At 41.1% G+C, this 26729-nt stretch overlaps 2 protein-coding genes across 3 annotated transcripts; one reads left to right on the top strand and one right to left on the bottom strand.

The window, feature by feature from the left end:
- Positions 1–25861, bottom strand: LOC106653555. Its single transcript, XM_014373050.1, has 4 exons — positions 25748–25861; positions 11583–11716; positions 3981–4071; positions 1–69 (listed from the first exon to the last, which is right to left on the bottom strand). Exons 1-4 carry the CDS (start codon positions 25859–25861, stop codon positions 1–3), a joined length of 408 nt encoding a protein of 135 aa, XP_014228536.1.
- On the top strand, positions 23104–25628 carry LOC106655301 (zinc finger protein draculin-like). Of its 2 annotated transcripts, XM_014375638.2 has the most exons (4): positions 23104–23409; positions 23488–23625; positions 23705–23819; positions 23900–25628. In XM_014375638.2, exons 2-4 carry the CDS (start codon positions 23531–23533, stop codon positions 25409–25411), a joined length of 1722 nt encoding a protein of 573 aa, XP_014231124.1. In that variant the 5' UTR covers positions 23104–23409; positions 23488–23530; the 3' UTR covers positions 25412–25628. The 2 variants fall into 2 exon arrangements, with proteins under 2 accessions (XP_014231124.1, XP_014231116.1); XM_014375630.2 differs by having other exon boundaries at positions 23104–23625.
- Positions 25862–26729: the final 868 nt, after the last annotated feature.

Here is a 26729-nt window from a genome sequence, read left to right on the forward strand (position 1 = left end):
CTACAGCAGCGATTCATGAATGGAATAATTAGCATAACACGATAGTTGATCTTTTTTGGCATTGATCAGCTTTAAAATAAGGAAATGAAGAAAAAAAAACATTTGAGAGGTAAATTATGAATATGTGAAAGCGAAGAGACTTAGTCAGCTGGTGATCTTTATCCTTGAAATCATGAATAATTACGAGATGTTCATTGTATCTCGACAAAGAGAGCAATCGAAACGCGGAAAAAAACCAATGGAGTAATAAGTACAAAAGAAACTGTGTAAACTCAAAAATCAATATTACGGGACCTTACAAGTTTTAACTAAAAAAAAGTATTTTAAAAAATTTTTTCAACTCTGAAAAAGAATAATAATGACAACAATAAAAGTGACATAAGCTGTACGATTCAGAGCCACTCATATAAGAGCCAAGGCATGATCATCGTTGGGAATTTTCGGTGTAGAAAAAAGGAGTTGGAATCACCCGAAGCGTGAATCTCGATGACGAGGTAGATGTACATCGCATCGTACACGCCCTTTTATTTCTAATACAATACATACGCATCGTCGCAATAAATGCCTCGGTACATCGTAATACGAATTATTGAAGCAATTTACAAACAAACACCACACGATGACGACGACGACGACGACGCGTTATACGAGCTCGGTGGTTTAATTTTGATAAATCTCACGGGGGGCATGCATACGTACAGTACGTATACGTATATGAGCCGGCGCGTGTTCACCTGCATACAGCATAGAGAGAGAGAGAGAGGCATGGAAAATCCTGCGCCATTCATCTTGAAATTCCTTTGCAGCTCGTGTGAAAGCAGCCCCCCCCCCTTTCGCTCGTGCACCCACACACACATATTCATGTTTACACGTACGCTGTATGAGGTATATACGAGAAACTCGGGGCTTGGGTATTATATATAGAGCACGTCTCCAGATCCTCGTTCCGCTCGCGTGCGAATTGTATACATATACGCGTACACGTTGTTTTGGTAAACTCCGGCTGCTGCTGCTGCTGCTTGCATCCAAGTGCACATACGAAACTTATATACCGCAGCCGAGAGATGCGACGAAACTTAAGACGACGACGACGACGACGACGAGGATGAACGAAATAACAGTATCAACGCGGCATTGTTGGGAGAGCGCGAGACTTTCGATATAACAATATAGGAAGGGGGGTATCTCACGCGCGAGCGAGAGACTTGAGATTACGACGATAAATATCACAACGAGAGGGAATGGCGGAATTTTATTTTTATTCTCTTTTCTTTAGGTTCGATGTGGCTGCTGCACAAATACAAGCGCAACCCTTTCGCGCGAGAGGAAGCATGAGAGAGAATTATTAAACAAAAGAAAAAAGGAAGTATACGCGCGACTTTAACGGCATTCAATGGCCTTCTTGCTCTCATCTATATCTCAACTCTCTCTCTCTTCCTCTCGACCGGCGAGGTTTAAAGTACCAGCAGTGGGTAGAACTGTCATTGTTATATGGATTGGCTTTTCAGATCCTTTGTGCTCGCCGCGCGCGTCTGATCGTTTGATTTCCCGCTTGCTACTATTTATAACATTACGTTCCTCGTAGACCGAAAGCTCGAAACGGCCCGAGCTTGCGAGAGAAAGAGAGAGACACATAACTGTTATATACGAGACGATCGTTACTCTTTTTCAGGCGCGCGATGGCTCGCGAAAGCCTCCATTCTCCCGAATGTTTACGCGCGCACATATAATAATATTTCCAACAACTCTGACGATTCTGCCCGCGGGATTTTATTAGAAACGTCGTGACGAAGTACCGCGATTTCGAGCGCGCGAGCTTTTTGTCGTAATTCCTTGGTGCGCGTCTATATACTCGAAAAAAAAATCGAGGGCCACGCTTTTAGGTATATACGGAGGAAAGTTTGCGCACTCGCGAGGATTTGCATCTGTAAGCCTCGTTTATGTGTCCATAATCGTTTACGACACGGGACTAGTAGTAGTATATAAGCTTTATATTTACCCCCGAGCCGAGTAAAAATATAAACTCGAGTCATCGAGTACTACGGGATGTGCTCCGATCGTACGTATAATCAGCCGTGGCGTGCACTGCATCGAGAGAAATTAAGCACGAGTCATCTCGCGCAAAGCTAATATAATATAGAGATGCTATACGTAAACGAAGCAGACCCCCCGTACGCGTATAGATGTATTTTAGCGTTACGCGTACGCTGCAGCTAAAAGAAAGAAGAAAGAGAGAGAGAGGGTGGGTCGTGAGAAAAAAAAATCTCATAAACTCGAGGCAACATTTTTTCTCTCTCCGAGCTATAGGTGATATATATACGTGGTATATAAGTAGACGAAACAGCGCGAGACTCGAGAGCCTCTCTCCTTCTCTCTACGATGCAGCTGCCATTATATAGCTCAGAAAGAGCTCATAGCTGCTGCTGGAAGGAGCTGCAGCAGCAGCAGCGCGCGCGAATCGAGTTTCTTCGTTAATGAAAAGCTCTCGGGGGCGCGATAACGCCGCTTCTTGCCACCATCGCACAGGTGTGGCGGCGACGGTGGCAGCAGCCACCCCAAAGCAGCACATTTTCTTCTGTCTATATATACAGCTTGCTAGGAGTTAAGATATACACACAGCTCTTGTAGCGGAGCTTTAAAGATATATATCGCGGTCTTCTCGTGTGTGTGTGTGTGTGTGTGAGAGAGAGTACAAAGTCACACCTGAAGTTATGCTGCTCTACGCTGCGCTAAGCTGCGGAGACACACCCACGCGTGCCCACTACTGCTACTTAGCTTAATGACTTTTCCATTACTCATAACGCAGCTGCCGCCGCCGCCGACGCTGCTCTACTATACGGCTGTCATCGTACAATAGTAACGCACACATTGGAAAATATCAGACAGCTGCCAATTTAAGCACTGCCTCCGAGGCAGTGAAAAGCTCGAGCCTTGAAAGCTTTGTTCGAGGAAAATGCGAAATGATGTTTCGCGCGCATAAATAAGAATGGCGCGCGGTTGTGTCATTCGAAAACGCAGAGAGAAAGAAATCTCGAGCTTTATATATTTTCGTTTCGAGCCGAGCTTTATTATGCCCGAGGTATTAACAGGGTAATTATAAACATCGGCCATTTAAGTTTTCGTATATAAATGTCATTCGACTCTATAAATAAAGCATTCCGCGCGCTACGGTGCTGAAAATGCGGCAGTGAGAGAGAGAGAAAACCCGAAAAACTCGTTAAATCCATCTCTCTTTATTGCGCTCGCTCCAACGAGATTCGCAGAAAACTATAACGGGGACGAGGAAGAGAGAGAGAGAGAAGAAAAATGATTCAATATACATCTCATCGGGCTGGAAATTAAATAGCCAGGCGCGCGCGTGCTAGGATTTAATGAATATAAACGCATTGTTATGTAATAACTCGGCGATAATTGCAGTCTTGAGCTATTATAACTGATCCAGCTTCAAAAGTCTGTTTATATAATATTATGCATAGACCATCTCGTGAATTATTGAACGTATGTACACTTTGATTATATACTTACCTGCGGCGTCGCGCGCTTACCAAAGCGATACATCCTCCTTACGCGTGTTGGAATCTCTGCGCACTATCTCTCTCGCAGCTTTGGCGCGCGTGTGCGTTGGGCTGCGCCAAGATATAGACACGCGGTGGAATGAAAATTTAGCGCTCGGAGAAGTCATAATGAAAAATTCACAACTTTCCGACTCGAGCGCGGTGTATCTATATATTGTATCTTAGTCTGGTTATAAAGACGATATATACATGCGGAGGGAGAAGCGCGAGAACTATAATACGCTTTCTCGGATCTGGGCGCTCCGTTGTATAGATATGTATACCTTCGCCATGAGGATTTGAATTCTCTTTTACATCGGGGATGCAATATGTATATATATTATTCATGAACGACGGGACGAGATAGAGGGCAAAAAAGTAGAAGCAGAAGTAGGAGAAGAAGAAGAAGAAGAAGAAGCTACTCACCTTGCCGGAGACGCGTGAATTGCAGAGGAGGACACCCGCCGCGTGTATCCTATACTCCTTGTCCAGCTGTTGATGCTGCGCTTGTATTTTCCTGCGAGAAAAAAAAACACACGTGAAAGAGGACAAGGTGAATTGAGATATCTTCGAGATGTGTATACGTATGCATTGAACTAGACTTATTTTTTTTTCTTTATCTTCTTTTTTTGCACTCTCTTCGACGTATAGGCAAAAACTGATTTCGAGAAATATTCGCGCGCGCTCTCGTCGACTATGGTAGTTCCTCTATTTGTTTTATGCCCAATACAAAATTCTAAAGAATGAACTTGAAGGCTGACTTGCATTGGAACAGTCAAAGTAGGCTATTTGCCCGATACGATAGCTAAGTATGTTATGACAGGGTAGAATAAATCAAACGCTTAGTACTTAAGGTTTTTTGGTTTTTTTAGTTATACACGAGTAGATGCCGAGTGGATACGGTCGAGGAGATTGTTTGGCAGTGGCAGTGGCAGTCAGTGCCACGGCCGCGTAGCGGCCAAGGCGATAACTACTGCCACTGCCAAAAATCTTCTCCACCATATTTACTCGGCTTCTAAACCCTTGAATAAAAATTTTTTCTGCCTCAGCGCACGTTTTGAGCGCTCCTCGACTGTACGCCCGTCTCCTCGACCTGTATTCAATGATTTCAGTGCGAGGAGAATCCCGAATCTCCTCGACTATACTCGCATTCATTACTCACTGAGCACTCTCAGCGTGTAATCAGCCTAAAACGGGTGCGTAGGCTGAAAAACATTATATTAAACTAATTATTGTCATTGAACTGGAAAAATTACTTCCAACTAGTTGTACTGCTCTGTATTTGTACGTCCCTGCAATTGCTTCTACTTAGCTCCAATTCTCAATTCATGTAGAAGCAGCTAGACAGTAACGTAGTCTCGGTATTCCAGTCTGTCACGTTACTTCGCGTATCTGATGTCTTACTTTCACTCTCACGCATGTGTATGCTGCAGCTATTCTTCGAAATCAACGACGAGATTCAGCAGACAGTGCAGATCGACGCTCCAGATAAGTTGGGTTGGACACCGCTGCAATTAGCAGTGGCAAATCTTTTGCCGAATAGAGTTGATATTCTCTTGGATCGTGGCGCTGATGTACATAGCTTCGTTTTTCCCACTGTTATAACTACGCTCTCTTGTTTTAAAGAATTTAATATAAAATTGGAATTAGCATCGGGTGCTCTGGCCATCGTCGAAAGTCTTGAAAAAAAAGGATACGAATTGGACCAAAGCGACGCCTTGACGATCGTAACATTTTTTGTTGAATACAAAGTGTTCTAGAAGCCGATAGATCTTGAAAAATTTTGGTATGACGACACGGAGTTCGTGACAGAAGCTAAAGAGATAATGGTTATTCCGAGTTTGTCGCTCTACGACTTGATACAATTACGAAGAAGCGGCTAAACAACTTACAGTCAAAGATTACTTAAAGTTCGGACGCTCGGAAGAATTGTTTCTGTTCTTTAATAGACATAAAATTGATTGTGTTTTACATTTGTGCGAAATGAACCAAGATTTATGTAATATTTGCTTGGCATCTACAATTCAAAGTTCATGAAAGCGATAAACATATTTTTCATTATTTTTGTAATGTCTGGTGTGTAATGTCGCCACGACAATCAATAAAAGAATAATACTATGCATTGGGACTTCGATTGAAAGACTACTCAAGTCTCTAAAGCGACGCCTTTACATATGCAACCTGATACACTATCTATTCTAATCATCTTAAGATGATCTATTATCTTTACGCATATTAATGACTCGACATAACTTAATCTTCAATTAAAATAATAGAAAGAGAAGTCCGAGCCTCAGTCTCGTGGTGCTTGATGACGTTATTCTCAACCATGAATGATTAATAATAATAATCCAATTGAATAAATAAATTAATAGAATACATAACAACCAATAATATTTAAACCATTGATTCAATAACTAAATCAAATTATAAATACATCTTTCGTTTACTATAAGTTAAAATAACTGTTAATAATATAAATCAATAATAAATCATGAATTTGTAAGATAAAACAGTAAATTTTTTATCATATGTAGCTGAACCTATGTGAACACTTCAGTACTTGACACAGAGCAATATAGTGGCGCTTTAATCATCAATAAGAAACCTTTCTCTTTTTTCGGGAAAGATGATTGAGCTGATGATGATTGATCGCTTCCTTCTCTCTCGTTCTCCGACGTTCTTAGTGGAAGGTGCTCTGTAAAAGTTCTCTCTCTCTCTCTCTCTCTCTCTCTCTCTGTCATTAAAAGGTTACCAGTTTCACAATGTAAGTTCAAATTATAATAAATATCTTATTAGTATGTATATTCATTCCTTCTATTTTCTTCTAATATAAAGATACCCTTCATTTATTTCTTCTTATTCGATATAAAATGTTTCCTAAAACTAAGTCATGGATACAGAGGCAATGAACGGCCACGTTTTGCCTCTGTAGAATTGATATCCCATCCCCAAGTAATTATTATTCAGCCAAATCTATAGAGAGAATACCGAACTACACTACAATTCCTGAGTTTTTGTGCGTTTGTTCGACAGACTCAAAATTATCGAAGTATCTAGGCCACTTAAACGAAATATTTATTCAAGGATAAGTATTTACGTTACAGAGACTCTAATTTTCTTTCAGTTTTTATTTCTTTATCCAATTTTATTACGACTCATTCAGTTTCTATACGAGAAATTCGTTCTTGAAAATCAACACTTTTCAATGGGCCAACGACACACACAAAAATATTAATCAACGTAATTAACATAACGCCTCGTGCAATAAAATAAACAACATGGTTTGAAAAAAATTAGGCAACATTGCCTAATGTTTGAGAATTGTTTAAACAAACTATAAATAATTGGATGGGTGCATGATTGGGTCTCAAAAGAAAACACTGCAAAATCTCATGAATTTCTATTTTCACAATTTTCTTTATTAATCACTCAAAAACACTGATGTTGTTGAGTACACTGAATTGTCAATTGATTTTACACTTGAGTTATCAATGATTGCACAAATAAATTGAGTAGTCAACGCGAAGCGAGATTGTATTAATTCACACTTAATTGTCAAAGAGTTTACACAAAGATTGAGTTGTCAACACAAAATTGGTTTTATTAATCCACTCTGATTTGTCGTGAGTTGTTGCACTTGAGACGTGCAACACTTCTCTTGAGTTCACATAGCGAGTTGAACTTGAGTTGTGAGCAGACCGGAGCAACACGCAAGAGGTTAAATTAATCCTCTCGTGCGCAGGTGTGAGCAGTCGAATGAATTGGCCGAGTTCACGTGAGATTGCACATGGCAACGTGTAACCTCACTTTCACTCGCCGTGTGCTCGTGCGATTGAGATGAGCCAAAATAATCCCGATAGTTGAGGTGATGACAAAAAGATTCCATCAGGCCTGCAGTAGACATTATTGGTCTTCAATTGCAGTCTGGATGGTTTCTTTACCTGGTCGCAATCGATGAGTTGACTCCGATTCGCAGACCGATGAGTTGAGCCTTGATGAGTGTAGCGGGGAGAGGAGCTTGATGAGTCCTTGTCGAACTGGCTTACGCTTGTTGAGGTGATCGGGAGGAGTCGAGTTGGTGAGAAGCTCTCGTAGATGATGCTCTAAGTAGCGTTGGTTGAGATGACGTCGGGAATATTCTCTGTTGAAAGTGGTCGTCGCACGAGACACACACACGAGATGCGGATTCGCCGAGTGCAGAAACGAGAAGGGCGAGATCGCGAACAATGCGCAGTTAGCAGAGATGCCGTCGGCACGTGCCGCGGCGCGACGCCATCTCTTGCTTCACAGTCAGAGTTACGCGCACGTCTGCACACACGTGAACGTGTGTGAGTACAGGCGTGCGTGTGTTCTGCCTTGTTCGAATATTTCTCGAACACCTAATAATGTCTGAAGTAGTTGAGCCCGTCTAGTCCATGTATTGCGTAAGGTTGTAGTCTATCTCTCCGCGCGCCTCTTCTGACTAATTCCCTCATAATTTCGCCTATTCGTCTGAACCCACTGATCAACGTCTGCCATCTCGGCAGCGTCTCCAGGCGTTATTCGTCTCTTACGTCCTTGAGTCCATCGTTCGTAGAGCTGGTTGGGCTCTTTTGCAAGTAGACCCTGCTGCACAGAGCCAAGCGTAGCGTTGAATCACCTATTTTTGGCCCAAAACCGCTGCGTGGGTTTGAGAAAAAACATATGCATGACATTGACATGACGTGACTCAGTTCACGTTCGTTGCGATAGAAAAATATAAATTGAGCTGCATCAGCTCAACAAATCGCGTTAGCAGAACTTCACATAGAATCGAGCTCGTATAATCCTAGATCGAGCTCTGCTATCTGAACATGGGTTTATTATTCGCAGTGTGCGCGTGGATGGAGGGCACTGCAGCGCTGGCGTCGATTTTAACATGTGCTCTTATGGAAAAGACTTCCAGTTATGGCAGTGGCGGCCACGATACTAAATTTCTCCCCATAGCAAATAACATGTAAATAACTTCCAAAACGTGTGCCCCCACTTCCCACGTGCTCTCTTACTTTCTCTTTTTTATATCTACAGTGCTGAGTTGTGGGTATTAGTCAGTATCGAATACGACACCTTGGCGTACACATCTCCGACTCAAGTCTTGAGCGAATCAAGTTTTTTTGGTGAAAAAGTTGAAGTGTGAAGTGAATTATATGCGATTTTGTTTTGTGTGTCAGACAGCATAACTATGGACAAGCAACGCAACGAACGACGATTCCTTACACGTCACGATTTCGTCGAACAAAGCAGCGCAGCAGATGAAATCGACAACCACGACTCTCAACTCGTAAGTCATTTAAAGAACTTTCGAGAAACGATAGATTGGGACAACGTAGCAGAGCGAGATCAATTTCGTCGTCAACTCATTCCCTTGCTCAAAAATTGGAAAGGTCAATTTCCAGACCTCCAAGATATTTTTCGTATTGAAGAGATCGATTGGCTTCTTGCTGAATCTGTAAAGTCCGACGACAACCAGACTAAATCGAAATCACTGATCAACTTCGTGCTTCGAGCCGACTACAAGGATGAGCCCAAGACAGATTCATACGGCGAGCCATTGCCACATCGCACTACAGCACTGCATCATTCTTTTGGAAAAAGAACATTTTATTACGCCGGCCTCGTCAGAAAACTTTTCAATATATATAACAGATTTGACGTTAATTACATCAATGAATTTGGATTAACGCATTTTCACGTGGCGTGCAGGCATGGCTTGGATGACATAGTGGAGAAATTTCTTGAGCTCGGCCAAGTTGATCCCAATTGCCTCGTACCAGAAACAGGTAACTCGCCCCTGCACTTGATTCTCAATTACAGACCCAAGAAGACGTTCGAATTGCTTCTCAGCAGTGACGCCAATCCAAATTTGGCCAATGCAAATGGTTGGACACCTCTGCATCTTATTTGCTTTCATGCTTGCGATAATGTCAAATTGGCGGAAACTCTGTTCGAGTTTAGCAACGAAAAGTACCATCCATTACATATCGACGCGCAAGACAAGTTGGGTAACACACCCCTTCACCTGGCTCTGAAAAACAAGCACAGAATGTTGGTGGAGCTGCTGCTAAAAAGAGGCGCCAACGCGAATTTAGCCAATAAGGACAGATTAACATCTATGAATATTATTTGCCAGAATTATATCTACGGCGAGGACTGTTTGGAATTATTCTTCGAGAACTACCACGAGAAACATCCATCGCTGGAGGTGGACAGCCGGGATAAGTTTGGGAACACACCAATGCACTTCGCTTTACGCAGAGGCAAATATCAGGAGGCCGAATGGTTGCTAAACAGTGGTGCCGATCCAAATTTGGGAGATAGAGCGGGCTTGACTCCTCTGCAAATTATTTTCAAACAATACAACTGTAATAACTTAACGAAGACGACTGTCGAGACCGACGGTAAGCAGACACAGCAGACGCATAGACACAGCAGAGCAGTGAACGTCAATGTCCAGGAAAAGGGAGACGAACCAACACCGATGGTTCAGAAGAACGAACAAACAAGTTTGGTCGAATTGTTACTGAGAAAAGGAGCGAATTCAAATATAGCTAACCAGAATGGAGAAACGCCTTTGCACTTTCTTTGCAAGAATTACTACGGCGGCCATGATTTGCTGAAGCTATTCTTCGAGATCAACGACGAGCTCGATCAGCGAGTGCTGGTCGACGCTGCTGACAAGTTTGGTCGGACGCCGCTATTATTAGCCGTGGCGAATCTTTTGTCAGATGTGGTCGATTTGCTCTTAGATCGTGGTGCCGATCTATCGAGCTTCGTTTTCCCCACTGCTTTAATTATGCCCCAACATTACAAAAAAGAGGGTTTCGAATGGGAATCAGCGTCTGGCGTTCTGGCAATCGCCGAGAGTCTTGAAAAAAGAGGATACGAATTTTACCGAAACGACGCCTTGACGATAATGAAATTTTTCGCCAAATACAAACTGTTCGAGGACAAGTCGATGAATTTTGAAAAATCTTTGTACGAAGAGTTCGAGACAGAAACGGACAATATACTGTTTTCCTCGAAGCCTGTCGCTCGGTCGCTCTATGACTTAATCAAGTTACGACCCAAAGAGGCGACGAAGTTATTCACATTCAAAGATTTCTTCAAGTTCGCGTGTTCGCACAAATTGTCCAAGCTCTCCGAAAGACATAGAAAGCCTTGTGCTTTACACTTGTGCGACATGATGACGAAAGAATTTTTCCGAAGCTGGGCATTGGATTGTCTCTATGAGATGCCTATCGACTGCCGATTCTCTGCTGTGACATCATCTTCGATAAGCTAACGAATGAAGATTTGTGCAATATTTGCTTGGCGACTACATGATGTCGATAAGAATTTAATGTAGAAGATTTTTCACTCGATTCGAATAAATACATTTAAAAATACATAATAATCATCTTTTTGTTAAGCACCCGAAGGAAATCCTATTCACTAACTACTACTACTACTATTACTAGTATCTACTATTACTCATGGTACACTCCTCTTTTTATTCCTGTTTCTCCTACCATCGCTGCACTCTGATAGCTAGCTGCTTGCCGCGCGCGAGCACAAAAATATTAAATTCTCGCATATCAAGAGAGCTCGAAAGTTCATTAAAATTTTCTCTGCTTTACCAAGTTTGCCTATGCTGCAGATCTATACATATATAAAGTAGGACAGCAGCAGCAGCAGCAGCAGCAGCAGCAGCAGCAGCGGCAGCGGCAGCGAGCCGCAAGATAAAAGCTCAGCGGAGGTTGTAAAAGAGAGAGAGAGAGAGAAAGATGTACAGTCAGCCGCTAAAACTGTGTGTGTATATAATATATAATAAAGATTCAAAAGGTTTCTTGGTACAATATATTATATACTTCATATACGGTTGTGCGTATATATACGCGCGCAAATTTGAGGCAAGTTTATAATAGAACCGCGGGCGAGATTATTTCTCTCTCTCTCTTTCTGCTCGCTTTAGCCGGTGTACGCCACGATCACCAGCACCAAGGCTGTCGCGCGTGGTTTTATACTTACGATATGGCGTGGAGCAGCTCCTGTCTCTGCTTCTCCTTGACTTTGACGCTTCCACCCTCGGCGAGGGCTATCTGCAGCTCGCGCTGCAGCACGGCCAGCTTGCGACGCTCCGCCTCGAGCAGCAGCGACGTTACCTGCGGCGCACACAATTTTACACGTTATTATTTGAATTAAAAGCCTTTATTTATGCGTGTTGCATTTATATTTATAATTAATATAAAGAAGAGCGAGTTAACGCGAGCGCGTCAAAGCGTATACGTCGCGTTGTATAATATGTATGATACGAAAACACGAGTGTGCGGGTGGGTGTGTGTGTGCAAAGCGTGTGCAGTAGTCAACTTCAATGTTTATTAATCACGAGGTTTGTTATACGCGCGCACACCCTAGTTACCGCAATATTATTAAACATACATGTTACATGTATATATTGTACGAGTGCACACGCGGGCGGCGGCAGCGGAGCTCCGGCTCGAATTCGCCGAGTGCGCTGAAAGCCACTGGTTTGTAATCAGAGCCAGCCATACACGCGTTCACACGCACACGCAGATATGTTTATTTATTCATTAAGTTGCTGTTTGTATTCTAACTTGCCTCTAAAATTAATGATTTATGTACCTATGATATAAGTGAATTGGCCAAACAATTAGTCGGTACATATTTCACTTCAAAGCGCAGCTGCTAGTTTATACGTAGCTGTGTAATGCGCTGTATCGAGTGGTAAAGCTATCGATTTGCATTAATGTTTGGTTTCGTTTTTTTTTTGTTCAATCCTCGACGCGCAGGTACATATACAAAGTGGGTGTGCATCGAATGCGAAATATGCGTGGAATAAGCAAGTGAAAGAGGTAAACGCCCGATATGGATGAGCGAGGCTCGAGTTGTTGTATATATACGTAATACGGAGCCCCGCGAGAGTCGATAAAGCAGTTGCTGCGTTCGGCGTTGCTTATACTCGCCGAGTACGCCGCAGCGGCGATCGTTAGCAGGTACAAACACAACACCGTATGATATTTCAGCGCTCGCTATGTACGCGAATGTACAGAGAAACCGTGCATAGCGTTGGCCAGTGAAAGCGGCAACTGCTTTAGTTGGCGTCGATCCTTTTTTCATGGGGGGCTTAAATCGTGCAATGCTAAAAAAATCTTTGATTTTAAGTAGACTTATAAAGTTATAAATTAAGCCTTAAGATTATATTAAACGATACCGAATTTTTTCCAGTGTATTTTAAAATGGAATTTTCGTTGAAAGTCAATGTATCAGTACTAATTCATTTTTTTACATAAGCTGCACAAATGAAAATGCGAAAATGAATGAAAGGATTTTATTTTACACTCAAATTGTAAAGTTTTGATTGAAAATTAATGTTATAATTCTGATTCAGTTTTTAAAATTGTTCAAAAGATTTTATAAAAATTCAATGATAATTAATTTCATTCTCCACCACTAGATGGGTAGCGCCTTCATTTGTAAATCTGCAAGTGGCAACGTGAAAATAATTGTATAAATAGAGCACGGTTTTGAAAAACTGTGTACACATTTTTTTAACATATGCAAGTGTAAAAATTTCTATGTCGAGCTTCGAAATTACAAAAAATTTTTCTAGAAAACGAATCGATACAAATTAAGAAAACAGTGTTCTGCCAAGTAGAAGTAAGTTTGATTATTCGCTGATTAATATCTGTAATCTGTGGAAAATATTGTAAGAAAGTTCGATTCGGTGATCGTAAGCGCATGCATCCTTGACTGAAGGTAGCAGCAGCCACGCGCGTTAATCAGATGAAATTGTCGGAAGCTGCAGCACGTGTACCTTCGTAAGCATAGGAGATTCCGGCGTTCCACCGAACAGAATCGAAGTCAACCTATATAGCGTACGGTAGCCTCTCGTACTCCGTTCGGTGTGTATCGACATCTTTACAACTGCACTCGTATATTAATTATGAAATAAAATTGATCGTACGAGGCGCGCCGATGCGTAGCCAAGTATCGCCTCGAGGTATATATACCTATACACGTTGAGAACACACATCGGCTGCGCGTAGCGTCAGAAGGATAAAATAATGAATAATCCGTTACGCTGTACGGGCTCTACGTTCATACAAGTTCGTTACACACCTGTTATACGAACAATCATCGCGCGAGCACTGACTCTATTTTTTTTTCTCCTCCTTCCTCGTGCATCACGTGCGAGTATATTATTAATGATCTCTATTAATTTATTCGTGTTGGCGGATGCATATCTCGCCCTCGTGGCGATTCATGGAGGTCGCCGCGATTACGACACAGGCGGCTATAGCGAGCGCGTGCGAGCACCGAAAGATGAAGAATTTCTCGATGCAATGGATCGTTCGACGCCATTTGGAGAAAACCAGCGCATTTACAAGTTTAACGTCGGGCATTTGCATTGTGAACAACGTTCTTTTTCATTCATTATTACACCGACCATTGCGAGCAATTTTAGCGCAAATATTATAGCCGTTTTCTAATCCTTCTCGGCTGTCGACTGTATAGTTTATACATTGTTTATACGTCCTACCGATCGATACGTCTTTCGAGCGCCGAGCGGAAAACGAGGTGAAATTTTACCGAAGTCTTTATTTTTTCTTTATTTTTACGCTGCGCGTGACGAGCTGCTCACGACTTCTATACGGAGTCCGCAATACGGACGCGCGGACGCACACAGACAACAGAGGGACTTTGTATTATTAAATGAAAGTTAACGCTCGCTGTTAGCTGGCATACTCGATTCATATACGAACGTATCCTTTTTATCTTTTTTTTTTATAGCAAGTGGCCCGCATATACGCGTTCACTTAATATTGTTCTAATCATTGATTTCGTTTTCTTTTGTTTCTTTTCTAACACGATCTCGCGCCGAAGCGCTATACATATACACGCACTAGGGCAGCAGGCGCCAATCGATTTGGAGAAATTTAATTACGTTTGTTTTTTAGATTCATTGCTGTATACACAGATAGTTGTCTACGTATCTGCGTTTGCGCCGAGGAATTATAAGGATCCGATTGTTCCGATTATTATTATGGCTTCGTTAAGACGGATTTTCACTTTATGCTAGTGTATTATACACTCTATATGTATATTACGATCGCGACCAACAGCTGCTGCTGCTACTTCATTACTCGATAATGGCATTGTTCTTTTGACGGGCGAGCTCGAGACGCAATGTATAGATATATAGTCGTAAATCAAAATATATATGTATGCGGCGTGTAGATAATAGAAATTCGTTTTAGAATGCACGACCCATTGTTTCGAGGCGATCCAGAAGAGTCGGTCGCTTTTTCGATGTGCTGTACACGGCCAAGGATCACTTCCGAGCTGTCGTTTTTACGATCGGCAGCGCTTCGTAATGATGTTTTACAAAATTCCGATAACTCCAAACAAGTAAATAATATAGCGGATCAAATTCGACTCATTGATTTTTAATTAACAAAGCATTTATTTCTAAAACAAAAAAAAAGAAACAAGCAAAAACTAAAAGCAGGGAAGAAATCAAACGAATCTCGTCCGATTGCGTGTGAGCCCCCGTACAGTGGCAGAATAAACGTCATTATATACTTGGCAGTGCGGCATCGATAGTGGTGGGCATGAGCAATGTAATACAACAAAGTAAACTCCATGCATACTTTATCACCATCGTGTGTGTATGTGTGTATGTATGCTTGCAGGGCTCGTGAATTCACGTGACGAACTGCCATCATATACGCAGCGCTCGTGGTGGAAGTCGTCGGAACGCACAGGCACACGCACGCAGTCGAGGGAATGCCAGGCCTCCTGTGCCTGGTCAATCGTCGTTATTCGTATACACTCGCTTGCACGTATACGCATAAAATAACACACGCACGGGTGTTAGGTAGTATTGGTGTATTGGCAAAAAAAGACAACTACTCACACACGCAACTAGTATGCATGTATGCGTATGCATGTGTTTCGAGTCGCGAGGGCGAGCTTTTTTTTTTTACGTGCATGGGCGAGTGAAGCGCCGGAGGCCAACTCGCGGAGTTAGAGTTGCGCAGGACGCAATGTAAATACGAAAGCATAATTTGCTTGGCTCTTAGGTATACCTATGTATATATGCAGTCGCGTGCGTAGATATATATATTCTCGCGTCGTAATCATCGTAATACATAAACGCGAGAAAGCTCGAAGCAGCTCCGAAGCACGGGGGTTTTCGCAAAACGGAACGGGGGGTCGTATAAGCAAGGAACTGCTGCCTACGCCGCGCAGGCTTGTCGTTTAAAGCTTCGGTCATTTCGGTGCGTGTGCAGCAGCCAGCGTATATACATGTTGTATTATACGTACACAGCGCACAAGGTAAACTAGGACACGCGTATCTGGCGATGCGATCAAATTGCGTCTGCTCGCTTATACGTATATACACGTATATATGCGGACCCCCACCCACCCACCCACTCACGCGTGCACACACGTGGACGTAAATATATTAACGTGAACGTGTATATATATTCGAGGTATACGTATGTGTATACGCGTCGTCCACGTCGAGTCTGGGGTGTTGTCGCGCACAGCTACGACTCCTGGACGACGGTTGCTACACCCTCTCCTCCCCCGTTCCCCTGACCTCTGCTCTGCGCCTAACACACGACATAGACGTACGCGCACGCAATGTGCAAGCACAACTTTTACGGCCGTTGTAGCTGCTGCGCGTGGGCGATGCGGAGCTTCTGCCTTATATTTTGTTGTAAAATACATCGCCGCCACCGCCGTGGTGAAACTCAAATTAATCGAGCTGCGAATTCGAGTCACTCGCGCTCGGTTTAGTTGCGCGTATTACATGATTGATTATTACGTTTATATCGCACACGCGTATTTTACCGGCTTTCAGATTATCATCGCGTATTTCCTTGGTAGAGATGCTCGATATTAATAATTGACTTAAATCCATTTAAAATGTTCAGAAAATCTAACCATTATTTGGATTGTTCTTATCCAATTTTTTATTACAATTATAGGAGAAATATTGATCGCATTGTAAATGATAAGAAAATAGCAATTTTATAATTTAGATGGGTTTTCATTTTCAACTGTATTTTAACCCATTAAGTCCCAAGAGAACGTTTTTTTGACACTTATTTCGGTCGCTGTATTTTTGATGAAAAAGGGGTCAAAAAAATATGCGAGTAGCCTGTTCTTATGTAAAATTTAATGCCCTTTTAGAATCTGAGCTCAGATTTTCAAAAAAATAATCAGGTCAAAAGTTATGGTTGATTTTATAAAAAAAAAAAACGTGATTTTGAAAAAAAAAAAATTTTTATTTTTTGATTTTCCAAACGGAAAGCATTTAAAATCTCATGGTTTTCGTACAAATATCGCGTCCTCGATGTCTAAACTAAAAGTAAGAGGGGTTCCGATTCGAAAAATTAATGTTTAAACAAACAAAGTGGTGGTCAGAACGCGAAAAAATGAAAAAAAACTTCTAGAATTTTTCACTCGAAAACGAAGGACTTGAGGAAAAAATTTTATGGAACAAAAAGTGTTTAGAATTGATCAAAGAATACGTATGAATTTTTTTTCAGAATTTTCGGAACGATTTTTGGATTTTTGGATATATGACCATTTTTCTCTAGGGACTTAATGGGTTAAATATGATCCTTTGAGTCTTCACCACTAGATGGCGAGTATCTTTATTTCTGCAAATCTACAATTGGAAAAATAGAAATAATGGTATAAGTCGTGTTTGAAAAGTGTGTGTTGCCGTCTTAAAAAAACTTTTATTCTGGGAAAATTATTTAAATGGTAAATTGTGCATACACTAAACATAAAAAATTATTATTAATTAGCAAAAAAACACTTTTGATTAAAATAATTCCGACTCTCGTCTGATTCTTTGAATCAAGGAAACTTTTAAGTTGGCAAAAAACTATAAAGTGTTCGGCTCTTCTACCGAAGCTGATACGCTGCCAGATGACCTTTGTTTCATCACAGCGCACGATAATTACCAATACCTTTACCGCTTCGACCGCGTTCTGATCGCGTTATCGTTCGCATTTACGCTTTTAAGTAGAAAATATTTTGTGCGGTTGCTCGGAAAACACGAGTACTTATACTTTTTACCCCCTCTGCTTATCCAAAAAAAAAAGAAATGATTAAATCTCTGCCGAAGATTACACGAGAGAGCCGTAAATACGTATACAAAAAAAAAGAAAAAAGAAATATATAATAAAAACTAGAACGGGTGCACGTACCAGCACTGGCAGATCGCCCGCAAGACTCGTATCAAAGAGTCCATACATTATATATATTGTATACCACGGCAAAACACATCGATAAAGTCGAGTCGCAGCGCAGAAACATCGGCAGCCGTAGCACCAGCGAAGCCGAAAGCTCGGAGAAAACATCTTGAAGCTTTTGTTGACATCGGCACAGAAGAGTGCCTGCCACGGCACTTCTTCTCTCCCTTTGGCATACGTGCACACACATATATGTGGTATAGGGTAAAAGCCAAGTAGCAGACCTCGTTGTGTCGCTGCTGCTGTACTGCGTTCGACTCGCCTTACTCGGAAAATTAAATAACTAATAATTCCAGTCTGCGGGGGTAACAAAATCATGACTCGAACTCGTGCATATATCCTATACCGTATGCTACACTGTGTGTATACTCCTTCGGCGCGTAATTATTTATTATACGACAGGTTCGCGTGCGTACGCCAGTCAAGTTTTTGCTCCGTACGTATACGTACGTGTGCGTGCGTGCTCCAACTCCGCAACATAATTTGGGCGTATCCACATAGGCCTCCCGTGCTCCTATGCGCCGCGCAAAAGTTGTATCAATAACGCGCGCTCGTGACAGCCTATACTGTACGCAGCAGCAACGGCAACGGCATATAAAAGGCCTACATCCCTCGCCATACGTCGAGCTGTTATTTTCTTTCTTCCTCTCTTTACCCTTTATGTTTTTTTTTCTTTCTTTCTTCTTTTTTTTTTTTTTTTTTAACGCGTCACACGAGAGCCATATAACGGATTGCTCGGGCGCGCGCGAACACCGGTGGCAAGCGCACACGCGCATATATGGACTGAATTAATCATGACTTTCAGTTTTAAGGGTACTATTCGCGGAAATAGCTGCAGCGGTGTATGGCGATATATACATATAGAGTCCAGAGTCGAGCCGAGTCATCCTGCTGCTCGCGCGCCACGTCGTTATTTTATTATTCATGAATTTTATTGGATTTTCGTAGATTATACACATGTACGTAAGCGCCGAGCGTTTACCAGTTCTCTCTCTCTCACTCGCCCCCGCGCGCGATCGTATTTAGGTACGCAGCGTTGATTATTGCGAAAAAAAGTATAATACGTGAGCGCAAGCGATTAAGAAAGTTCAATTTGCTTGCTAATGTCGTCGGGCGCGAGCATTATAAACACACGTACTTACGCCTCGGAAAGTTCGATCTGTCCGCGCGGCCAAGGCTCATAATAAGAAAGTGCAATCAGCGCTCGAGGCTGACATTTTCTATATATATCTATGCGTATTTATGTATTTTATACGTATTTTCAAATCTTTACTCCTTCATTGTGCTTTCTCGGAAGGAAATAATATTCTCATCGCATAAAGATGATGTTGCGAGAATAAAGAACTTGGTTGATTCGTATTATTGTTATTATATACACGATACGGGAAAGAAAAGCAGAAATTTCGTTCGTACGGTATAAAAATAAAAGTCGAGAGCTGCGCGACGCGGAGAGACTTTGCGCAAAAGTTTTGTTATTTTTCGAACTGGAAATAAATATTCTCATTGGTTCTCCGAGCAGCTCCTGTGATTATCAAATTTTCAATACTTCAAAAATATCATTCTCCAGAAGTAACTCGAAGTCTCCTTCTGTCCTGGAAAATTATCTTAAATTCATCAGCGAGTTATCTTAACTATACACAATGGGCAAATTAAATTCCGTTAGCATTCATTACAAAAGCCTCGTCATAATAGTTTCTTGATTAAAAAAGCTTGGCTGCAACGTTGTATCTTTCATTAATCAATTATTTCACTTACAGTTTTTTCATTAAATCGCAATATACAGCTGAAACCTTCGAGTTCGTCACAATAAAAAATTACATTTTACAAGACGTACATGTCTTTTTTTTCACGTAAGCGTAATGTGTGCTCGCACGTGCGCTCGTATACACATATTGCAACGTGTGTGTGCCTGGACGTCTCTAGAAGTGCAAAATGCAAATATTACCACAGAAGATGATTTGCCGCGCGCGGGAAATTTATCACGCACACAGACACGTTTCGCCGTTCATATAATATACACACGCATTATAATACGTAAAGTCTCCGGAGCAATTATGAAATCTCGGCTACAAATGTATATACGAGCGATCTCTGCGTGCACACACACACGCGCGATACAATCACACACAAGCCCTAATGCCATCACTTTTGCAAAACGATTCGTACAACGCGAGTTTGTGTGTGTACAGTGTATGTCTGCTGCTGCCGTACATTAACATCCATAAATGATAATGTCCTCGGGACAATTTACTCTCTCTTTGTCTGTCTGTCTGTCTGTCTGTCTCTGTTTCTCTTTCTTTCTCAGCTGGTACATGTGCTGCACGTGAATTTACACATCAACGTCGAGTTTTTATACAGCCTGTTTTCTCTCTCGCTCTCTCTCTCTCCCCTGACGTCTAATGGACCATTTTATACGGTGGTTGTAGTTGTTACGTTGTGCAAGTTGGTCTATAGTAACGCGCAACGCATTGCTCATCGAGCAAAAACAAACCAACGCCATATAGACAATCGCATTCATACGTACGCACGCCGAACAGGTAATGCGTATATCCTATATGTATATATATAATAATGTAAGCTCAGCGGACGCGTGTGTAACGCTTATAATGCGATCGTATTACGGATCAGGAAAACTCGTATATACGCGCCGGGGCAGCAGCAGCAGCAGGTTCGTAATTCGCAGCGCGCGTGTGTGTTTTAATTTTCTTCTTTTTTTCTCTCTCTGCTACTATCTTACGCAATTAGCCGTGCGGATTTGTCTGCTGCGCCGTGCAACGCGTGTGCGCGCGGCCGCCACAGCTGCCGATCTCGCGTATAAGCGGCTCGATTCCTCGTTGAATAATTAGATTGCGTATGCGTACATTGTAAATTAAAATTGCTTCGATGGCCGATGAGTTTACCCTCTCTGTGCAAAGACCACCGCTGAATCTTCAACTATCTTGCGTGTTATGAGAAATCCTTGCAGGTATATTATACGAGCGCGACGGAAAGTAATAGGAGAACGGAAGCGACGATAAAGTGACCGTATATATACGCGTCCCCCGCGTCCCACCACGATGCGTATTATACGAATGTCTCGAGACGCCCGTCGAGGCTCTGCGCTACGATGCTTCATATATATTCTTACTATCGCCGAGAGGTTGAAATTTCACTCTCGACGCGTCTATGCGCGATTCTTTCGAGACTGTTTCGTTCGAATCAAAAGTATAAAATGATCGGAAGAATATCGTGCCATATGGAAGCAAAATTTTTACACTTGAGGGTAACATCACACAGTCAATAATTTATATCTGCAAAGCTGTGAAATAAAGATTTATTTTGACTTTGCCTCTTGCAGATTTACGGGATAATGGTTCTCGCCATCTAGCGGTGGAGGATGGCTTTAATTGTGATTGGGCTTTTAATTACTTTTTGTTTAATTAACGCAACAACGAATTGAATATTAAAACATTTTCAATTAATATGCTGGAGTTTGAATAAGATAGAGTTAAATAATCTTAGTTTATTTTTTCATTAAAAATAATTTTTGTGATTTTGTACTTATATAATTATTACGACTTATAGGCACTTGCAGATTTACAGATACAAGTATTCGCCATCTAGTAGTGGAGCCTTAAAGCAGTGTATTGAAAGAGATTGAAAACTGGTCTAAATTTTTTCAAACAATAAAATTCAGGTCATTCGAGTAGTGTAAATTGTGCTAAATATTTGTAACCTATTTATAACAGAAAAAAAGCCAATTAATTGACGTGTAATTTTAAAACATTTAAAATGGTAATTATATTATCATTTGAAATCTATCAATATCGAGCCTTTCTATCAAGGTTACACGATAGCCATATACTACAGTGTCTTAGGTAAAACAAAGCTCAGGTGGATACCAATTTTATAAATATCATTAGTTTTTCCTCGAGTAAGATTTCTTATGCGCTGTGCAGCAATTTAGCCGAATGAATAGTGCCGAGCATATTGCTGAAATTTAATTTAGTCCAACGCGTGCTCGCATGCCACCGCGTGCGCGGATGACACGTCCTCTCTCTCTCTCTCTCTCTCTCTCTCTTTCTCTATTTACCGTCGTCTGACTGCACTTTCACTCTTTTCTGGCATGTATGCATAAGGTAACGTACCCATCATCGTCAGCGTCGCATCGTATGTACAAATTGCTAAGCGCAAGGGGAGGGCGGAATCGAATCGAAAAACGAACGTATATACGAATACACTTGTAATCGTCGACTTCCGACGTACACCGACACATCGTGTTTGTACTGCAAGTACGTATGTATGCCGAGCGAACGAGGGTACTTACATATAAAATCGAAAGAAACGACGAGTAATTACATCGGGGGCTCGAGTGTGTATAATGAAAGGTTTGACACCGCGTGTATGTGTAACGTACACAATTGAGTCGGTGCATCGCGAGTATATACACGGCAAACAAAATGCGCGAAGCGATGCCCCGCGGTGGCTACTCATTATGCGGTGCATTAATGTAGGCCAAGCGAGCTTGTGCCCTCATTGGACGCATAATGATAATAATAATAGCATCGCGCGCGGCGCGGCACACAATAAAAATCGAAAGCGAACGCGCACGGTGTAACGCACATCGTATAAACTCGCACGAACGGAAAATCATCGGTCATCTCGCGTTCGCGCGAGCTAATTGAGTAGTAAAAGCCACTGGATTTTTTTCTTTCGTGCCTCTTTCCATCTATAATTGTTCAATTACACGGTAGGTATACCGATCGCGTTTCCAGCTTCCAAGTTATGTATCTCCGCTGTACATAAATAACGAAACGATCGCACGCACACGAAGCGATGATCGTTTATGCCAATAGGCGGCGAATAAAACGAAAAAGGAAGAATACGTATATACGCCAAAGCATAAAATAAAGCGAGCGAGTTGCGCAGAGGGAGAGAGAAAGTGATATAGCTCAAGGTGCGCGCTTAAACGTAATTTACTTCTAGAATTACAGTTCGCACGCGCTCGCGCGCGGCTCGATCGCATCACGGACTAAAAGTCTCTCTCTCTCTCTCTCTCTTTCATTCTCTCTCTTTTTGCACGTGAGAGTATCGTATTCTTGTATAAATATATGTACGCCTGCGTACGTTCAAGCTCGACTACGTACGATGTTGTGGTCTTCCGACCGGCTTGAATGTTTATATATATGGACTATGTATGTGTGTATATTATATACATTAGATGAAAGTTTTCGCATCGGATGTATGTATTGAGTTATACGTATTGCTCGCGGTATACACTGCCCAGGATACGTCTCGCGTGTTGTATACGAAGCCGCTTACATTTAAGCATCATATTATTGTGGCACGTCGCGGCGATGATCGCACTTATAGTGGCTGCGAGGTAATATACACATTTTCAGCTGTATATAGAGCCATTGTGCATTCGAGTTCGAATTTATGGTCTATTTTAATCGCAGCATTGATACGTAGCTATTTTTCAGAGCCTGTCGAAAGCCCGAAATATTTTTTTTCTTCAAATTTTTAATTTAATTTCGATCAAATATAATTTTTGAAAATTATAGATCATTGAATAGCAGGTAAATCATGTGATTTCTTCAATAAGTTATAATCCTCAGCCTTGTTTGTTTACATAATTAGTACGTTCAAAAATTTAGGTCATGATTTGTAAATATTATTAAATTTCACTTAGTTGATTTGATGTGTGGCTTTAGTACAGAAAAGTCGTTCGCTGTCGAAATATCAAAAGCGAGAAAGATGGAATCTTCAAATGACATTTTCAACGGCTCCGTAAGGTAATTATTATTTTTTTTTATAAAATTAGAGCGTGAAAATATTTTAAGCTTATATTTTTATTTAATGGATTCGTCATAGGGTTAAACAGGAGCCCATTGACGTAACGCCAATTGAAAATGAAATTCACGAAATGGTTGACGAGAAACCGGACGTTAAAAATTTTCAATTTCATACATTTCGGCGAGAAAATCCAGTAAGTGTTAATAATTACATCCAAATAATATTATACAAATTTTTCAATTAAATTCCTACGTTACTTCAATATTATTATAGACCGAAACTCACGATGACTTGGAAATAACGTTCGAGTGTCAGGACGTAAAGCCCAGCGTGGGTTCATTAGTCGTAAAAAAACTTGACAATTATTCTCACTTACAGAATATGATGTATAGCGATGATTGTAAGATTCAAAATAGTATAAAAATAGAAAATGAAGTGGTACTAGGAGAAGAATCATTGGGAGATGAAGCAAAAAAATTAATTGTGAATTACGGCTGTGAAATTAGCAAGCGAAATGAAAAGAAAAATATAACAGAAGAGTTTAGTCACAATCATAGATCCAAAACGAATATTAACACGGTGTTAAATGGTGTCACACATGCATGCGATATATGTGACAAGAAATTCAAACGAAAATATGCACTCAAAATCCACATCGATGCTGTGCACAATGGTATCACTTATGAATGTAATAAATGTAGAAAGTCATTTGCACGAAAGGAGAGTCTTCAAATACATATCAATGCGATGCACAATGGTGTGAGCCATGCATGCGATATGTGCCCAAAGACATTCGGCACAAAGACTAATCTCAAAAACCACATCGATTCCGCGCACAATAAAATTACACATGCATGTGATATTTGTGAAAGAACATTCCTCCACAAATGCAGTCTCAAAAACCATATGGATGCGATGCATAATAGTATCACATATGCATGCCATGTATGTGAAAAGAAATTCAAATACAAACATAAACTCAAAATCCACATGGATTTCGTGCACAATAAAATTACGCATGCATGTGATATTTGTAAAAAGACATTCTCAACTAAAGGTAACCTCAGATGCCATATGAATGCGATGCATAATAGTATCACATATAAATGTAATAAATGTAGAAAGTCATTTGCACGAAAGGAGAGTCTTCAAATACATATCAACGCGATGCACAATGGCGTTGCGTACGCATGCAATAAATGTGAAAAGACATTCACACAAAAGGGAAGTCTCAAAATCCACATCGATTCCGTGCACAATAAAATTACGTACGCATGTGATATTTGTGAAAAGACATTCTCAACTAAAGGTAACCTCAAATTCCATATGGATGCGATGCATAATAGTATCACACACGCATGCGATGTGTGCGGAAAGACGTTCAAGTACCAACATATACTCAAATTCCACGTCGATGCAGTACACAATGGTGTCACTTATGAATGTAATAAATGTGCAAAGTCATTTTCACGAAAAGGTAGTCTCCAAAGACATATCAATGTATTGCACAATGGTGTTGCTTATGCATGCGATAAATGTGAAGAGACATACACACAAAAGGGAAATCTCAAAATCCACATCGATTCCGTGCACAATAAAATTACGCATGCATGTGATATTTGTGAAAAGACATTCTCAACTAAAGGTAACCTCAGATGCCATATGGATGCGATGCATAATGGTATTACTCATTCTTGTGATATCTGTGGAAAAAAATTTGGACAAAAATCAAATCTTAAAGCTCACATTGCTATGGCACATCGCTCACGCATCAACAAAAAATAAATGATTCAAATTTGTCTTCAATAGTGTCAAAATCCGCGATAAACCATCAGTGTAATTTTTTTTCAGGAAATTTACTGAAATTTTTATTTCCTACGATACTATAAATCCCTCCTATTGTATGTAATCTGACCCGTTATCAATAAATTTAACTCGCTCGCTTTTCACTTTAATCCATGCTTCAAAATTTTAATTGATTAATTATATGTCTATGCTAATTGACTCGATATTTTTTTCAAAGAGTATTAAAACGACTGTCTCGACTTTAACCTTACCGCCAATTTCCCTTCTCGTTAACGATACTGTTACTATATCTAAAATAAATGCGCCGAAACTCACCTCGAGCTGTACACCAAACAGATCTCTCGATCTGCCTGGTCTAGCTGGCTGTGGCTGCGCGTCCAGAGCTTGCACCACCGCCGTTCCGCCATTGCTGCGCTCGACTAGACCCATAATACGATCGGCGCCGATTTACTGTAACAAAGAAAAGAAACAACGTGAACAATGATATTTTAATCTTTGCAATACATTTCAGTGCTGTCGTTCATTGATAATTAAATATTTAAACAAGAAGTTTTTTGGCTTCATTATTAGCACGGCTTCTTTAATAATGACATCAATATAGTAACGAGCCAAAGCGTTACAAAATTCAGCTCTTTGTAACCCATCCTGCGCGTTCTCCTCCGACTATACATAGTCATTCTCTACTTCTCTCTCTCTCTTTCTCTCTCTCGACATTCCTCCCTTTCCTTTCTTATTATTTCTCCAAGTTATAATGCTCGGGCGTTTTCTAAACAATAGGGCGTGTACCGCAGCGCAGCGAAGTAATGTTGCACCGAGCTGCAGCGCCCGAGCGAGTTCACCGTTATCAGTTCGCTCGGGCGAACGAAGGAGCGAACGAAGAAGAGAAAGAAAAGAAAGAAAATATTCATAATAGAAAGATAGAGAGAGAAGCAGAGAGAAAGTTTCGCCGACGTACCAGGCGCGTGAAAAGTAATTATTTATAATTAATTGCGCTCTGGAATATATACCCCAACGCGCACTCTTGTGCAGTACAAGAAGGATGTTTTTCACGCGCGAACTTGAGCTTATCTTGCTTTGCCTATAGGAGTCGCGAGCAGCGGGTTGATTTTTTTTTCACCCTCTCTCGCTCCGTCTCACGACTGCACTTGTTTTTGATGTTATCGCACACCTCGTGTACAAAACTAATGCTAAGAATCTCGAAATCATCGATTCCGCGCAATTTCGTCGAACTAAACTCGATCGCAACTACAGATATCATACGTCTCGAAAATCTTGAAGATCCAAAAATCCGATAAGT

This window comes from Trichogramma pretiosum, unplaced genomic scaffold (genome assembly GCF_000599845.2).
Source record: "Trichogramma pretiosum strain Unisexual culture from Peru unplaced genomic scaffold, Tpre_2.0 scaffold1, whole genome shotgun sequence".
In the NCBI taxonomy this organism is placed as follows: Eukaryota; Metazoa; Arthropoda; class Insecta; order Hymenoptera; family Trichogrammatidae; genus Trichogramma; species Trichogramma pretiosum.

Bases quoted from the DNA above. Each gene is read 5' to 3' on its own strand.
- LOC106655301 (XM_014375630.2), top strand. From the start codon at position 23,531: ATGTGTGGCTTTAGTACAGAAAAGTCGTTCGCTGTCGAAATATCAAAA. The intron at 23,626-23,704 runs GTAATTATTATT...GATTCGTCATAG, and splicing joins ATTTTCAACGGCTCCGTAAG to GGTTAAACAGGAGCCCATTG. The intron at 23,820-23,899 runs GTAAGTGTTAAT...ATATTATTATAG, and splicing joins CATTTCGGCGAGAAAATCCA to ACCGAAACTCACGATGACTT.
- LOC106653555 (XM_014373050.1), bottom strand. From the start codon at position 25,861: ATGGGTCTAGTCGAGCGCAGCAATGGCGGAACGGCGGTGGTGCAAGCT. The intron at 11,717-25,747 runs GTGAGTTTCGGC...TGTGCGCCGCAG, and splicing joins TGTTTGGTGTACAGCTCGAG to GTAACGTCGCTGCTGCTCGA. The intron at 4,072-11,582 runs GTAAGTATAAAA...TTTTTCTCGCAG, and splicing joins GAGCTGCTCCACGCCATATC to GAAAATACAAGCGCAGCATC.